General features: G+C 41.1%; 2 protein-coding genes across 2 annotated transcripts in view; one reads left to right on the top strand and one right to left on the bottom strand.

Annotated features, from left to right (window-relative positions):
* Positions 1 to 5,482: 5,482 nt before the first annotated feature.
* Positions 5,483 to 17,923, bottom strand: part of CHRM5 (cholinergic receptor muscarinic 5) — a 58,921-nt gene continuing 46,480 nt past the window's right edge. The window contains exon 2 of the mRNA XM_035110735.2: positions 5,483 to 7,150. Within this exon, the coding sequence (XP_034966626.1) occupies positions 5,492 to 7,084 (1,593 nt within the window). The 5' untranslated portion in view covers positions 7,085 to 7,150 and the 3' untranslated portion in view covers positions 5,483 to 5,491. The remainder of the gene's footprint in view (positions 7,151 to 17,923) is intronic.
* AVEN (apoptosis and caspase activation inhibitor) overlaps positions 12,600 to 17,923 on the top strand; it is a 100,851-nt gene continuing 95,527 nt past the window's right edge. The window contains exon 1 of the mRNA XM_035110782.2: positions 12,600 to 12,998. Coding sequence (XP_034966673.2) covers positions 12,753 to 12,998 — 246 coding nt within the window. The 5' untranslated portion in view covers positions 12,600 to 12,752. The remainder of the gene's footprint in view (positions 12,999 to 17,923) is intronic.

Raw genomic sequence — 17,923 nt, 5'->3', positions numbered from 1 at the left:
TCTTGATGATCTGAAGGAATGGGCAGTCTCAGATGGAAGGAAATGTTCTTTAAGGAGTCTGTTGCTAAAGGCTCTTATATTATCCATCTGTGAAACACTAGAACACCAGTTTGACCAAGGCTCAAATTAGTAGAGGGACACATTGCAACTGAAAAAATATTTGTGTTGAATGTAGAATCTGCTCTTCCTGGAACCTGATGCTGTAGCTGCCTTGGCAGTCTTTTGACCCACCATTTTTCACTTCATTCTTTTGCTCTCTGCCCCTTGGACTTAACCTAGTTATAATGGCTTTGGAAGAAGCATGTGGCCTCATTTCTGCTTGTGTATAAAGCTGATAGATTACTATCTCCAGCTTTCACTCAGCATGCTGCCCTCAAGATGTTAGTTCTTGCCAGTATAGCTCCCAGACATGGAATCAGCCGAGAATTCAGCCCCAAGCATGAACCAGAACCAGTGAAGACAAGGGAACCTTGGAGGCAACCCCTAAGACCATACCCTAGGACAATACCCCATATTCAGAAAACCAGCAGAATTAGGGAACCTAATGTGCCCAAACTGGATGTGTTAATTCACAAGGAAGGGGATCTAGTTTTGAGTAGCTGATCCCTCAGTTATTTTCGGTAAGATGCTGGTACAATAACCTCCATGCATCTGCTCCTAGTTTAGTTACTTTCAGGACAGCTCTTCTTGAGCTCGGTTATAGGTCCTCTACGGCAGTGTTTCCCAACCTTGTGCCTCCAGATGTTTTGAAACTACAATTCCCATCATCCCTAGCTAGCAAGACCAGTGGTCAGGAATTATGGGAATTGTAGTCCGAAAACAGCTGGAGGCACAAGTTTGGGAAACACTGCTCTACGGACACAGCAGACATATTTGCAAATACAAGGCAGATTGGCCTCCTCCTCTCCCATTTTGGAAACAATGTAGAAGTGTCATCATACAGCGCTATGTGGTCCAGCTCCCTTTGGTTTCTCTGCCCTAGGAGAGCTTGCCTGCTTTTGCTGCCCATCTTTAGATTCACAAGTCAGCAGTGCCCTTAGCATAACCTCCTAGTTGGAGTCTTTTGACCTTTGCTTCAGAGAAGGATGGGACTCCCGATGGGAAATAACCACACTGCTTAATGACCACAGTTAGCTCTTTCCTATAAACATGACCATTGTGGTCTTTAGTGGTCTGGAATACAGTTACCCCACAGTAGTTCCCATGCAAAAGTTGTCAAACTACAACCCCCATCATAGCTGTCCATTGGCCATGCAGGCTGAGGCAGATGTGAAGTGGAGCCCAACATGTTCTTGGGTCATAGGTTCTAGAGCAATAACTTAGAAGTGTCTGCAAAAAAAAGTATACATTTTAAGAAATAATTTAGAATGGTTTTTGTTTCTGCTCTTCCTGTTCTTTCAAAAATAAAAAGTCAAAGTTGTGGCTCTGTATTGCTGTTGGATAGCTCTCAACTGTCCCCCTTGCCCTTTTTGTTATGAAACCCCAGTATTAAAAAAGCAATAAACACACACCATTTTTAATACAGTTCCAGATATTTACAATGTATCCCAGAGTTTGGCAGTGTAATGTCTGAGTTTTTTAGCAGCATAGGTTGAGCACATACTTAACAGTTACACTTAACTGATACTTTGGCATCCATCACTGTGTAGTCTTATACATCTACTCAACAAATGGACCATAAACATTTATAAAACATTCCTGTTCAACAGAAACTGTGACAAAAATAACTTCCCATTTAACTTCAGTAATAGAAGGCAAAGCTTTTCTTTAGCAATAACATTGCAGCTAGCAGAAAACTTTTACAGTCTTATATAGTCATTATTACATAGCTTGTATTATAGAAATGCAGGTTCGTTTGAACCAAACACACATCTCATACGCATATGTATGTTTGTTTGAAGCCAGTATAACCCAAAGTATACACTATACACAGAAAATGCTTTGATGGTGACTGAAGAAAAGAAACAGAGGTCTCTATAGTAACTTGCACTTTCCTTTAACAATTATATGCAAAAGCACCAAAAACAGTTGGCACAATACAATATACTTAAAATCGATCATATTGATTCCAGAATACACATTTTCACATTATTATACAGTGAGTTTAAATAATATCCAGTACCCCTGCAAAAAATCAATCTTTTGCAAACAACTCACTTAATCATCAAGTTATTCACAACATCGTTTAATTCTATAGCTGTGGAGAAATCCTTTCTTTCCTGCTTTTCTAGCTCTGAATGAAAATATATTTTTACTTCAGTGGGAACAATGACAAATACACAATAACTCTCATGAAATGTGCTGTATTATCTCTGAACTGTGCAACACTATATTTTACAACTGTACTATTACCATACGAAGCTATGAATGCGGATGATATGATAGAAATGCAGCCTAACACTCAAGCTGTGCACTCGTACATTCTTGAAGACCAAAGCAGAATCATCATCCAAAGCCCTAGTCCAGGTCCATTGACCCTGGGAAGCACATCTGGCAATAATCAGGATGAGGGCCTTTTTCTGCTGTGCTGCCCATCCTAAGGAATGGCTTTCCATAGACCCCATGACTGTATTGTTTTAGATGGCTGTTTTAAAAGGTTTCTGACTAATTGTTCTCTTTCTGCTGGCTTATTTTTGATTTCTTAGTTTCAATGGGTGTTTTGTATTTTGTTGTGGGGGTTTGGCTTTGGTGACAATATTTGTGATTTTAATGGGAATTGTTATATATTTTATGTTTTGTGGTTTTGGATTGCAGCTGCTTTGCGATTCTTTGAAATTTAAAATGCATACATAGACATTGTTATAGTCCATCTTTAAATAGCAGTTCAGCAAACCATGAGTGCATGATTCAGTGCACTGTCCGCCATTGAACTACAATAATACATGTGTCCCATGAAGCTTTGCATCATTACAGGTCTATAGTCAATAATGCAAACCTGGCTGCTCAGTGTTTGCTAGAATGTGTATTAATGCTGCATTGCACCTTAATATTAGTTCCCAACTGAGCCCCATTTTGCACCTCATACGAACCACATTCCTTCTTCACTTCAGCGGAGGGGACATTTCCATACAAAGCACATTTGAAGCGTATTTTCCCTCTCAAGGAATTCTGGGCACTGTAGTTTGATAAGGATTCCTGGGAATTGAAACTCTGTGAGGGGCAAACTACAGTATCCTTTGAAGGGGTAAATGTGCTCTAAAGATATAGTGTGTATGAAGGCAGAACTGACTACTGCCCCAAAACAGATAGACATGCCAATGCTGGTGGGGAGCTCTCTGGGTGCATATCATATTTCCAATACTTGACAATACAGTAAATCAGGGTACTGGGGTAGAATTTTTAGGTTTTTTAACATTTTAAATCATGAACTTACTATGAACTCTTATATAAATACTGTATCAGTTTGTTTCCATAGAAGTTATTTCCACCGTAGTTTGTACATCCTGACTTCCCATTGCCGTTGTTTTCTTTCTGTCCCACCAGTTTATTTTGATAGCTGATTTTAATTGCAGTTCTCAGACCAGTTACGCTGTAATTATCCCAGTTACTGCCTTTATTTTGTCAGATCATCATCTCTACTGAAATGCTTGTGTTGCCGTAAGTAGTCTGCGGTATAAAAAGAGGCACTATAATAGCCATTATGTATAAAACATTTCTATCCAGACATAAGGGACACATCCTCAGCAAACTCCAGCTCATGCCTGATAGATTTACCTACTCGTGCTGGGGATTTAGGCATTCAAGTATTGCCACCCAAAAAACACAGGACGGAAAGGTAGGTGATATTACTCCTCTCCCTTTTTCAAATTCCTGTTGTCGCTTTTGACCGGCATGGTATGTGATTCATGGAGAAAGGTGACTCATACTATTCAATGAGTATATGTTTGTAAAGTTATTGATGTAAAATGTGTAGTGTTAAGTGCTAGCTAAAATACATGTTTCACAAGCAGGACCTGTTGCATCTCTCAGCAGTACCAAATCTTTTTTTTAATACGGGCAACCTAATTCATTGATTTAAAATGATTTACTGCCAATAAATGCGTTTCAAGATCAGGGTGTAAAATCTTAGACCTAAAATGAGGAACCTATGGATAAATTAAATAAAAGTAAGTGCAGTGGGGTTCCCCCCCCCCTAATAAAATGTTTAGGGGTATTTTCCTACTCATATTGAAAGACTGCCCCTCAATGAGGCCAAACTTAAATTCACAAAATGTTTAGGGGTATGTGTCCCCCTGCGTATGCCCAGAAAAAAGCACTGGTAATGTGTAGTACTTAACCTCATTCATAAGCAAGTTTCAGCTCATAACTTATGATTGCAGCCCTGAACTCCTATACTTGGACGTTCTACAGAAATCAAAAGGATTTGGATGTTGCTTAATGTGCTGCAAAACACCTACACAGAAGGCAACTCATAGTGCAATCCTAACCATGACTACTCCAAAGTAAGTCATATTCAACTCAATGGGGCTTACTCCCAGGTAAGTGAGGTAGGATTGCTGATGCGCAGTGTAGGAAATAAAATGCAACCCACAGAGAATCATAGATTTGTAGAGTTGGAAGGAACCAAGAGGGTCATCTAGTCCAATCCACTGCAATGCAGGAATCTTTTGCACATTTGGGTGCTAAGATAGTTCTTCAGAATGGTAATAAAGAAGTGTTTTCAGCTTTTTCTTAGAAGCCATACATCGGATTGCATCAACAGTTCAGACTAATATACTGTACAGGATTTTAAAAATAAAACCCCCTTCAGAGCAACTTCAATATGAACAAATAAAATGCAAAAAGACAATTAACTAGTACCCTTGTTTGTAGGAAATGTAAACATCTCTGACAAACCTGGTGCCATCATGGGCTTCTTAATTTGCAAAAGATAAAATAAAATAAAAACCATACAGTTTACACCCTATAAGCCATCTCTCAGCCATAGAATAAGAACAATACAAACAATGTCCTCACAACTAATTCCAAGAGCAATTTTGTCCATCGAGAAAAAAATCTCAGACATTTATCGTTGGCCAGTGGTACTTGCCTTCCTTTTGTTTCCATCCAGTTTAGAAAAAAATCTGTATGGGAAGTGATGCAAGTGTCATTCTATTGGAGACCTATAACTAAACTGGACAAAGCCTTAGAAAAAATGTGCACGAAGGCATAATGTTACTTTCCAGGTAGTGGACCTAATGATTGAAGGGTCTATTCCATACCCAACCATTAAGGTCTGTTGGTGTGCCATTTTATTTGGCAAACATGTGGAAGGAAAGTTTCTATGACAGCAACATAAATAATGCTCTATTCAGTAGTCACAGACAATTATAGAAATGTTCACCATTGTGGCTGCTTTCTTCATAGCCACAGGCATATCTTTATCGCCACACAAATTGTGCTTCATTTGTCTCCAGACATGCAAAGCAACAACTTTACAATGAAAGACTTGCAGCCAATTTGATTTACAGTGCTTGGCCAAGGTCTGCCCCCCCCCAAAAAACACTTTTAATTAAGGCAGTTTAGTATTACCCTGCCAGTATAATTTTTCTTCCATTTTTTTCTTCTTCCACTGACAGAACAGCAACAACTTAAATGTCTTCCTGAAAGTTTTGTTACAGAGAGCATAGCAGATTGGGTTAACAGTACTATTCACATAGCACAGCCAATAGCCAAGGTGCCACAGCGTTGGAGGGATACAATCTGAGCAGAATGTGGAGACCAAAACCATGATATTGTAGGGTGTCCAAGTGATGATGAAAGCTAGAAGAATGGCACTTAAAGTTTGGGCTGCTTTGCGCTCCTTTATAAGGACCATTCTTTTCCTTTTAGTAATTTGATTGTTTATATTTGGATCCATGTTTTTGATGGAAGTCGTGTCCTTGGATAAAGTGGCAGAACAAGGAGTGATCTTTACCTTTCGACAGCCATTGTTAGTTTCTGGGGCACCATCAGCTTTAACCACCAATCGGAACTTGTAAGCTACACATTTACTACTTTTCTTAACGTGGCCTTTGGTTGGGGTTAGAAAATATTTTGGGGTCTCATAGTCATTTTCTCCAGGATGGTCTTTGATAAAGGCTTCCTTTTTCTCCTCTTGATGTTCATCATCCTTGCTTTTTACTGGAGACTTATAAGCTACTTGAAAGACGGGGTCAGAGGCATGTTTATCTTCCTCTTCTGAGGATGCATAGCTGCTGCAAGTGGTTAGCTGGTCCGCCTTAGACCAGTCATGGCAAGTATTTTGAATCTGACATGCCTTTGCTGTTGCAGAAGTACTTCGGCTGGATGAAGACCAAGAAGCCTGACACCTCTCCCTTTTGGCTAAATTTTGTTGCTTGCAGCCAAAGCAGGACTTTAGCAGCGCTTTCTGTGGCTTTATCATTTCGAACTCAGCCACAGAACTGGATCCTTGAAGTTCAGCCAGGTCCTTGGTCCGTTTCTCAGTCTCTCTATAAATACGGCAGTACAAAATAGTCATCACAGAAACGGGGATATAGAAAGCAGCGATTGCAGTACCAAAGGTGATGATGGGCTCATACAAAAATTGAATCTGGCATTCTCCAGGCGGGACAGTTCGTTCCCCAACGAAATACTGCCAACATAAGATTACTGGTGCCCACAGGATAAATGAAATTAGCCAAGCTAGGCCAATCATGATGGCAGCCCTTTTCGGTGTGCGTTTAGCCCTGTAGGTTAATGGCCGTGTAATAGAAAAATATCGGTCGAAGCTGATAACCAGTAAATTCATTACTGAGGCATTGCTAGCTACATAATCCAGGGCTAGCCACAAGTCACATGCTAGACTTCCAAGAGACCAGTACCCTATTAATATGTAGGATGTATAAAGATTCATAGAAAATATTCCAATGATAAGGTCTGCACACGCAAGACTGAGTAAATAGTAATTGTTCACCGTCTTGAGCTGGCTGTTGACTTTGAAGGATATCATCACAAGAACATTCCCCACTATAGTTATTAAGCTTAAAATGGCCGTCACTGTAGCAATGGTAATTACTTCCCAAAGGCTATGACCTTCTAAATGCTTTTGGTTAGGGGTTGTACCATTGACAATGGTTGAATTGCTGTGCAATTTTTCTTCCATTCTTTTTCTTGGCGTATTAACATCAGTCCCTTTTAAGTTGCTTCTTCATCTGTACTTTGAAGACACCTTTTTAATGACAAATAAAGAGAAAGAAAGCTTGTAAAATAATAATGGACTCCTGCCAGATTTATTAAGCACAAGCAAATTGTAAGACCGTTGCAGTATCAATTATGAATTACAACGACTTCTAAAGGTATTTAAATATTATATATTCAAGCTTAGAGACACAAAATAGGCTTGGTAATATTTCCCAGCCAACTTTTGTTGCTGTAGGAGAGGCTTCCCCAACTTGGTGTACTCCAGATGTTTTGGAATACAACTCCCATCATTCCTGACCATTGGCCATACTGCCTGGAATTTATGGGAGTTGTAGTCCAACCATATCTGGAGGGCACCAGATTTAGGAAATGCTTCTGACATAAAAGAACTATTCAATATTAATTGTTAAATCCTTACTTTTAACTATTTAAGATGAACAATTAAATAAATTTTGTATTCTCTTTCTCAAACTTTTGTGGTTAAAAAAATCAACTAGTAGTAGACATAGGGGCCCCAATTTGCAGGAGAACAACAGTGAGGCAGGGGACATTTAACCTATGATACCAATGGACTCTACGTTTGATGTTTAATTGTACCATAGATTCAGGGAACAAGTTGTATCAACAGTGTTTCACAGATAGGTAAACGCATAAAGGAACCACTATTTTAAAAGTCCACACACACAAAAGTTGTGACACAGGGGTCAATCTCCTTTCCATTCAATATGGGTCCTGAAGAAAATAATTCTCTGCATTTGCTGTTAAAATAAAGCCTCGATATGGTTTTTAATTATACAGTCCAACGACATCTGGAGGGCCACATGTTTGCCACCCCTGCTGCAATGAAAGAAAAATTTGAAGTGGCATAATATGCAGATTTTTTAAAAAAAATTGAAAGCAATGGAAGTATAAAGTCCTGATAAAGAGACAAGTGGAGTATGTGCTGTTCAGTAGCAGTAATATTTTTATTTTATTTTATTTATTAATTTGTATACCACACTACATCTGTAGATCTCATGGTGGTTCACAACATAAAAATACAATAACACAAAATACATAATAAAAACAAGAACAAAAAATCCCACTCTTTGCTTTAACAGCTACTAAAAATAAATTTCCTATTCTATGTCATCTGTCTTTCATACTTAAATACTGGTAGCCAACTGGACTCCTCGCCTTCCTCTCCTGCTCATTGCAATTGGAATTCTTTGCTTGTAACTTTCACAACTCTTTCTCTAAACCACAAATCTGGCCATCCATTGTTGCTATTTATTGTTCTGAGCTGCAGAAGTTCATATTAAAAAATGCAGTAAGGTTCTAAAGTTTCTTCATTTCAGCTACACCAAAAGTGGTCCCCTAAACAAAGCTATCATATGTGATTGACTACAGACTGTTAATGGAAAGGCCAACTCAGGTCATTTTCCACAATTTTAAATAATCACCCCTTTAGAAAATAAAGTCCTAGCTGACTAAGGACTGCAGGGGAAGAAAAGCAATGAGCTCACTGTAATGGAGGAGTGACTATTAATCATATTTGGCTGTTAAGATCTTAAAGTGTCACCTATCTGCATCAATTCCAAATGATCAAGTTCTCTGAGACTGTATTTTTGCCTTACAAAAGTAATTTCTGCTGATGGGTTTGTTTCCAATACAACCAAGATGCGAAGCAAAATGTTAGACATCGCTATAGTTTTAAAGCTTTTCAACTTGGTTCCCACGTTATGAAAGCAGTGCACAATAACTACATGCAATGCAAAGAAGAAGAAAAAGTACATGCAATGCCTGAATAATAACCACATGTAGTTTGCAATTGATTGTACTACATTTGGGAGAATGCACTCTATGTTCATTTGAGCGGGCTATTTGTGATGAAATAGCCAGTTATTGCACCAGTACTGTTGGATTTACTGAAAGATTTCTAATTATTCTAGGAAGCAGTGAGTTTCTTTCTTTTGGATCAGCTTCCCAGAGGATACTGTATAATGTTTGGATTGTTCTAAGACGGTTTCAACTGTAAAGCTTAATAGTGCTTAAATTAGTTCTTAATGCACTTTCATATGCATATGCATACTTAATTTTAAGATGGCTTGCCTCTCCAAATTCTGAAGCAGATGAAAGCACCTTTGATACATGAAAAATTAGTGTGCAAGAGATTCAGATGTAGTTTTTAGAGCTGTGTGTGAAATGGTTTTTAGAAATAATGTCTGGTTCATCCCGTAACTGGGGGAAGTTGTAGCACTTAGAAGTGGATTTGGGGGAGCGCAACTGGTTTGGGCGCATTTGGTGTGAAGCCTTGGGGGTGCCAAAACTATGATGTAAAATGAAAGGTTATATGGGGGGGCACTGAATTTTAATGCTGCCCCTGACATTTGAGACCCCTACCTTATAGCATCTAGAAGGCACCACATTGACTCTCTCTGTCACAGAGCATAGGACTGCACTTAGATTAAGAGGTTAGCATTTCTCGCCCGGGCCAGTTGTGAGACTGCCCAGGGCAAGGACAAAGCCAGTGCACACATGCCCAATTACTATTGAGTCCGGTGGTGCAATCAAATCTGTGATTGTTCCCCAACGTGAAGAACACACACAAACCATTAGATAAGGCTAAACTGGTGGCGCTGTGGGTTAAACCACAGAGCCTAGGGCTTGCTGATCAGAAGGTCGGCGGTTCGAATCCCTGCGACGGGGTGAGCTCCCGTTGCTCGGTCCCAGCTCCTGCCAACCTAGCAGTTCGAAAGCACACCAAAAAGTGCAAGTAGATAAATAGGGACCGCTACAGCGGGAAGGTAAACAGTGTTTCCGTGTGCTGCTCTGGTTCGCCAGAAGCGGCTTTGTCATGCTGGCCACATGACCTGGAAGCTGTACGCCGGCTCCCTCAGCCAATAATGCGAGATGAGCGTGCAACCCCAGAGTCGGTCACGACTAGACCTAATGGTCAGGGGTTCCTTTACCTTTAAACTGCTTTATTGTGGCAAAATACAGAGTCTGTCTCTGTTTGCCCAGCTCAGACATTCAGAGCTGTTTAGCATGGCTGCCTCTCTCTAGCATAGCAGGCAGTGAAGAGAAGAGAACAAAGGAACAACAGTTCCACTTCAGGAACACAACAGTAGATGAACATCCTGTCTACGTCACTTCTACTCTGTGGAATGGAAACACATACAGTCATATGATAAACAATAATCCAATGACTGCAGGCGGGGAATGAATCTCCCAACAACTCCATCAGATGCAGAGATCAAGTGGGCACTGCATTCCTTTGCTCTGGAACCAAGCCATTAGCATTAGCTTAGGGTTTTGTGGGAATCAGTGTACTCATGAATTCCCCTTCCCCCTTCCCATTGACTACTGTTTCTGATCCTCCTCCTTGCTGTTTTGTTGCTGCCATCCCATAGTGGGGAGTGGACTAGGAATGAGCTGTCAGGCATATACCGTAGTTAGGCAGGCAAGTGATGACTGTCGGTGTGGTAGGTGGCTGCTGCAAAAACTGGATGCGACAAGGTAGTGAGCAGCTGCCTCCTTAGTTTAAAAATATGCTGCTGCTGATGACAATGTAATGTGCGCACGCTCAGAGGATGACCTCCAAATCATCCTAAATACCTTCGCAGAAGCTTATGAAAAGCTTGGCCTGTTGCTCAACATCCAAAAAACCAAAGTGCTGCACCAACAAGTACAAAATAATCCTTCTGCAGCGCCACAAATCCAACTCAATTATGTAACGTTGGAAAATGTTGATCACTTCTCCTACCTAGGCAGTTATCTTTCCACAAGAGCCAACATTGATGCCGAAATCCAGCATCGCCTGAGCTCTGCAAGTGCGGCTTTCTCCCAATTGAAGTGCAGAGTGTTTCAGGACCGCGACAATTGTACTACCAACCTTACTATATGCTTGTAAAACATGGACCACTTATAAATGCCATCTCCAACTCCTCGAAAGATTCCATCAATGATGCAGCCAAAATTTTTTACACATCACTTGGAAAGACAGGTGAACTAATATCAGTGTACTGGAAGAAGCAAAGATCACCAGTGTTGAAGCAATGATTCTTCAACATCAACTTCGTTGGACTGGTCATGTTGTGCGAATGCCTGATGATCGTCTTTCAAAGCAACTACTCTGTTCTGAACTTAAAAATGGAAAGCGTAATGCTGGTGGTCAACAAAAGAGGTTTAAAGACTGTCTCAAGGCAAATCTAAAAAAAAAGTAGTATAAACACTGACAACTGGGAAACACTGGCCTACAAGTGCTCCAGTTGGAGAACAGCCTTTACCAAAGGTTTCATGGGCTTTGAAGACACTCAAACTCAGGACCCAAGGGAGAAATGTGCTAAGAGGAAGGCAGGCTTGGCAAATCTACACTGTGATCAACTCCCGCCCAGGAACCAATTCCCCCACTGTGGAAGAACGTGTGGGTCCAGAATTGGCCTCCACAGTCACTTCCAGACCCATTGTTAAAACAGTGTTTATGGAAGACAATCTTACTCAGCTACGAGTGATCGCCAAAGAAGCAGCAGCAGCTGCTGTCATATCACACATAATATTGCTCCTCTTGATTGCCTTTCTGAGCATGTGCACAAGATTTAACCAAGATGGTGGTAGTTTCTCAGGTCAGGTTTCTTTGTTAGTCTGTGAGGCTTGTTCAGGAACTTTGCTAAGTTTGGGCTTGGCTGCCATTTCATCCTAGGGGAGAACTTCTCTGAGGTGCATAAGTCCTGTGTAACTGCAAGGTGCTTTGGAGAGAAGCAGAGAAGGAGGCACAGCCACTAACAAATTTTCTTGTGATCATTCCTAAGACCATCCAGTGGGTTCTCACTCCCAACACAGATTTGGAGCAGCTGCAAGCAATAAGCATTTCTGCTTTGATTTTAGTGGCATGTTGGACAGATCTGTCTGATCACATCACCATGGTCACAGCTACTGATTAACATGCACAGTGGCATGCTCATACATAATTCACCATGGCAACTTTAAATATGTAGTGACCACGAAAGTTACTGCCATTTTTTTTGGGGGGGGGGGCAAGCACCTAAAAAATGTTATGAATCAGCTCCGGAGGCTAGCATTCTGGAATCTGCATGACATAGTATTTAGGAAGCCGTTTATAGCTTAATGTGGATATATTGCTACTTTCATTAAATTTAATTGTGGATTATGTTATTTGATTTGTGAGGCATTTCTTTAGGGATTATTTCATGGGAACTTTATTTGTGATAGAGCTGCAAGCCTGATATTACTATTGTTTACCAAGGCAAGTCACATTCCAATGGGATTTACTCCCAAGTATGCAGTTTTAGGATCGAGGAGCTCTGAGCTGGTGATATCCCCCCCGTTAAAAACAAATCTTATAATTAATCTTGGTAGTCTAGAAAAACGATGCGGCCGCAAAGAACCTCGCGGAGGGTTTGTTGCGCTAAGTTGCATCAAATGCGCCGCGTTTGCGACCGTTTCCCGTTCACTGCGGCCGGGGAGGCGCGCTTCGCGAGGCTTCGCCGGGACTTCCGAGAGGAGTCAGGATCTCTAGGCCCAAGCCTGGCGCGGCCCCCAGTTTCTCCTCTCCCGAGAGAGGCAGCCAGCTTCCCGGAGGAGGCGGGGAGACGGGCCTGGTGAAAGGGGCCGGACCCGAAGTAGCTGCCATGCAGCAGCCCGAACGCGGCGGCGGCGGCGGCAGGCCCCAACGGGGAGGCGGCGGCCGGCAACCCCATCGCCGCCGGCCGGGTGGTAGAGAGAGGCCGCCGGAAGGCGGCGGAGGCAACAGCGAGGCCAGTCCCGGCCGAGGAGGCCGGAGCCGGGGAAGAGGCGGGGGGAGAGGAAGAGGCAGGCAGGACACTCGCGGCAAAGGGCCCGCCGCGCCTGCCTCCGCCCCTCACGGTTATGAATCGGTAAGGAAAAAGAGACACACACGAGGCCGAGGCGGAGCTAAAGTAAATCCCCCCCCCGGCTTGTCTGTGGCAAAGCTTTCTTATCTGAGGTTCCGCCGAGGCTGTTACTCTCCCTTAGCAACCAGATTCTACCCAATATGTTGGGGGTTACATACATACATTTTGCGCGCGCGTGTGTGTGTAGCGGGGGGAGGGGGATGGATATACACACACAGACACACACAGAATGCTTTTTCTGGGGGTACGGATGGGTACGCATACCCCTAAACATTTTGTGAATCTTTGTACTTTTGCCCATTTACTGTATTTATTTTTCCTGATTTGAACTATAAAATGGTGGTTTTCTTGAGTCAAAAGGAGAGTACCCCTAAACATTTTTACAGCATACTGTATATAGATACATAGTGTGTGTGTGTGTGTGTATCACTGCGCTTATTATGGGGCTGTCTGCTTCTGGAGAGGTGTATGTTCCCTGTCAGTTTGTTGCACCCACAAAAGCAACAACAAAAAGTTTTAAACAAACAGTTGGTCTTACGTACAAGAAATGCAAGGGGTGGAAGTGGGTCTCTGCAGATGCATTTTTGTTGAGGTGTGGCGAAGGTCACTTGTTCTCACGCCCTTCACCACCTCCCCACCCCAATGTATTACACCGGGTATATTATTCAAGTAAGAGACTTGTGCTGGAAGTTTGTCCTACAGTGTAACTCAGTGTGGTGTTAATCAGAATTAAGCCCCATTGAATTAAAAAAGACTTATTCACAGGTGTGTTTACAGGATGGCAGCCTTAGGTTGGGAGTAAGTAGGTTCACCGCCCTTTGTGAACAGAAATTCTGATATCCCAGTTTAAATGTGATTCTGGGTATGGAGTGAAAAATTACCTGTATGGGGCTATATATTGGCCAGAATAGGGTTTAAATTGGGTTGTTGGCTCCTAGCGTGCAGCGATTGCAGGTACAAAACTAGCCTGTGATTTCCTGGTCACTCAGGAACTGATGACCCAATTTAAATGTGTTGCCCGCAGCATGACATCTGGTGTCATGTTTAAACCAGACCTGGCCGAGGAGACAGGGAAGTTTTCCTCAAAAAGATGTAAAGCCTGAGAGTTTTTCTTTCGTTAAGGGAATGAATCTTTGCTTGTTCGGGGACTTCAGCTATCCTGTGGAATCTCTTCTCTGGGTCATCAGCATGCCTAAGGTGATGGCAGCTGTACAGTCAATGTTGCCTCAGAGATGGCATAGGACAAAGTGACAGACAGTTACTATTCAGAGGGAAAGCTTGGAGTGAGCTCTGGGTTTGCATGACAGCTGGAAGAGGAACAGATTTGTGCAGTCTTGTGCAGTCTAAGCACTGTGACAGCATTGTGATCATGCAGTTACATTGACAGGACACAAATTTGACAGCATGTGCACAGGTGATGTGCTACAAGTGTATCTGCCCGCCACATGTGACACCTTAGTAAATATGAAGGTGCTTTAGTAACACACACATAGTAATTACAAAAATAAATCATTAGCTAGACCCCCCCCTGAATGTAGCGGTCTGGTTCTGGCAGTTGGCCAGTAGAGTAAAATTTTGGTTGAGTCAGTAAAATCCTGGCTAGGTGGCAGACTTCCATATTTGTAAGTTATGTTTGTGACTAATTTGTTGGTTAAGCTTCCAGGTAAATTATACTTCCCATGATTGTGATTATGCAACTTAGAATGTTGATAATATTTCAGCCCAACATGGATCAATATTGCTCAACTTCACAGGATTTCTAGGGTATTCTTGATGTTAACCATTGAGAAAATAAGAATTTGTCTTGCTAGAATCACACTCAGCTCTGTCTAATGCAGGATTGCATTAGCAGTGTTTTTTTAGTGTTTTTTTAAAAAACAACTTTTTAGAATCCCCTTAAAAGAGTACGGTAAATCTAGAAGGGGGAGGTAACATGGATGCTCATTTTGACAGTGGCACACAATACCGTTGTGTACATACTGCAGGAAACCTTGTGTGCATAAAGAAGACCAACACCATAACAAAGACCTATCTGGAAGCACCACTATACATACTGACAACTACATGAATTCAATGGGATTTATTTCACAGTAGGCCTGTATGCAGTTGTGTATAAAGATGGTTAATATTTTACAATTGCAATTCTATGCAGGTTGATTCTTTGGGGCTTAAAGGTAAAGGGACCCCTGACCATTAGGTCCAGTCGTGACCGACTCTGGGGTTGCAGCGCTCATCTCACGTTATTGGCCGAGGGAGCCGGTGTACAGCTTCCAGGTCATATGGCCAGCATGACTAAGCCGCTTCTGGCGAACCAGAGCAGCACACAGAAATGGCGTTTACCTTCCCGCTGTAGCGGTACCTATTTATCTACTTGTACTTTGGGGTATTGTTGAGTTATGTATATTTTGTTATAAGTCTTGTAAAACTTGAAGAAGACTTACCATATTTTGTTTCCCTCTAATTTGTAGGAGAGTGATGTCATACTATTTTTGTGCTGTTTCTTTTGGATTGTGGTAGATTTTGACTATAAGTAATAAAGTTCATAACAGAATTTAAATTAAGTAGGATTACCAAATGTAATTTATTTTAAGGGGTGATCTTTATTTCAGAATATTACAAGTAATGCCCTAAATTTTTTAATAGATCTATAGAATCTTTCAACAGACAAACCTAATATATTTGCACAGTTATTTATGGCAGTGCAGTTAAAGTATTTTGGTTTGAATGTTTTTGCTTATTTTTTATGATGCTTCTTTGAAGCATTTCAAGTGTATTTCAAGTGTATTTCAAGATCATTGTCCCAACTAGAGGTAGGCAGCTAATTACAGTACAGGGAATACTGAGGAATGGAGACACAATGCTAACATTTCTTTTAAAAAGAGGTACTGAAGTTTACTTTTAAAATTTCTTGTAACGAGTCCTACCAGGAAGCATGCCATGCACCTTGGAAACTTTGCTCCTTCTAATGTGTAGGAATAGGCTGCAGTTGTTCAGTAGTGCCTTCCTTGGTCACATGTCTTTATTGTGGCTTCTCATCCCAGGGCTAAGTTGTTGAAAACAGATTGTGTGGTTGAGCTCAGTCACAAATTAAACCCTGTTTTTAAGCCTCAAAATCTGATGTATGTAATGCCCATGCAGAAAATTTTGGTTAAAAAAGTTACTCTCCTTTGCGTTTAAAACAGGAGCGAAAAAATAGAGCCAAAGTTTATAGTCGCCTCCATAAGTTTAAAACATACAATGAAGGAACCAAGCTGAAGGTGCAAAAATGAGTGGTTAATAGCATTACTTATAGATAAATTATTTATCTATAAAGCTGGGATTATTAGGCAAAGTTACTTGAACTGTTAGCTGCTTTTGTACTTGTTTTAAAATTCAACATGCAGTACTATATCTCAATAACCATACAACATTCTTGTAATATGGGTCAATGTTATCTTAATATTTCAAATAGGGGAGATAAGTTAATGGTTGAGGTGAGATTTGGGCTCTTTCTGGTCCACAGTCTGTTCTTTTAGAAGCAACATTGCCACAAGCACTCTGTTAGCAGTTACCATTAAAATCAAGTAATTTGTGAGAAGGTCACAGTAACTTCTTACAAAAGCATAGTAGAACATAATGTGCCATGTGCAATCTCTTATGCCAAAATATAATTGGCAAATGTTTATTCAGCTTTTAGAAATCCTCACAAGAGGAGTTTGCATGCCTCACCAAGCAGCTTGATAAATCACTTTCATATTGGCCTTCCCACAATTGTTAATATTGTATATGCTTCAGTTGCAGCTTACTCTGACAGCTGATGTTAGACTCTTTAGAAAGCTATGTTAAAGATACTTTGTAAAGATGCAAGAAAGCATGTATATTGCCACACCATGTACAGGTAGCAAAGAATATACATGCATTCTTATCATTCACAATGGTGCATGGTCCCTCCCCACCCCCCTAGGAGTTACATCTACACAGTTACCTAGGAGTTACATCTACACAGAAAAATTATGACAGGATTTCTGAGGCAGCCCTGACTTAAGCATTTGCATTACAGTGTTGTGTCCACATGAGGGCAAAATGTTCTATACAGTATTATGTATCTGGTTGGAAATATAAAATATGCATGCAGTTCCAAGAATTCTTGCTCAGTGATTGGAATACAGTTTGTCCTTTGGGTATTGGGAGTAACTGCCACATAGACTTGTGGAGTGATGTTATGCAGCAATAGGGCATTTGATCCGCATGCTAGCCAATCAGGTTATTGATTATTGATAACCAGTGTGGTATAGTGTTTAGTTTGTGGGAGACCAGGGTTTGAATCTCCAGTGAGCCATGAAGCTCTTTGGGTGACTCTGGGGCAGCCACATCCTCTCAGTCTAACCTACCTCACAGGGTTGTTGTGGGGATTAAATGAGGAGTGGAAGAACTTGGAGCTCCATGGAAAAAAATGTAGGATATAAATGCAATAAACAAATAATAAATAAATTACTGCTTACTGATTATATTGATTCTCCCCTTTTCATAATTTCATAGTTGGAGTGCAAACAAATTTTGAGGCTTTAATAAAACTTTATATTGTATATGTTTACTTTTAAGAGCATCACATATGAATTAGTAGGCACATTTCTTCCCAGTAAAAATAATTAACAGCTAGGCTTTGTTTCCAGACACATCATGTTGGTTAACTTCTGGATTCCTCCTTATTTATGTGAATGCTTGGTAAATTACTCCTGGTGGCATTTTAGCAATGTGTTACGTTCCATTCTGCAGTAGAAGTACAGTTCTTGGATATAACCTCTATAACAGGGTTGGGGAACTTTAGGCCCAGCAACCAAGCATGACCCTTGTGTGTCCCTGCCCAGGACACACGTCTCTTCCAAGCCACATACCTCATTGACCTACTCTGTGCCCCATCTCGTATGCTGTTGTCTGTAGTAAATGCA

The sequence above is a fragment of the Zootoca vivipara genome, chromosome 1, assembly GCF_963506605.1.
Source record: "Zootoca vivipara chromosome 1, rZooViv1.1, whole genome shotgun sequence".
Lineage (NCBI taxonomy): Eukaryota > Metazoa > Chordata > Lepidosauria > Squamata > Lacertidae > Zootoca > Zootoca vivipara.
The sequence above is the reverse complement of the archived record's forward strand: the minus strand, read 5'-3'. Positions and strand labels throughout refer to the sequence as shown.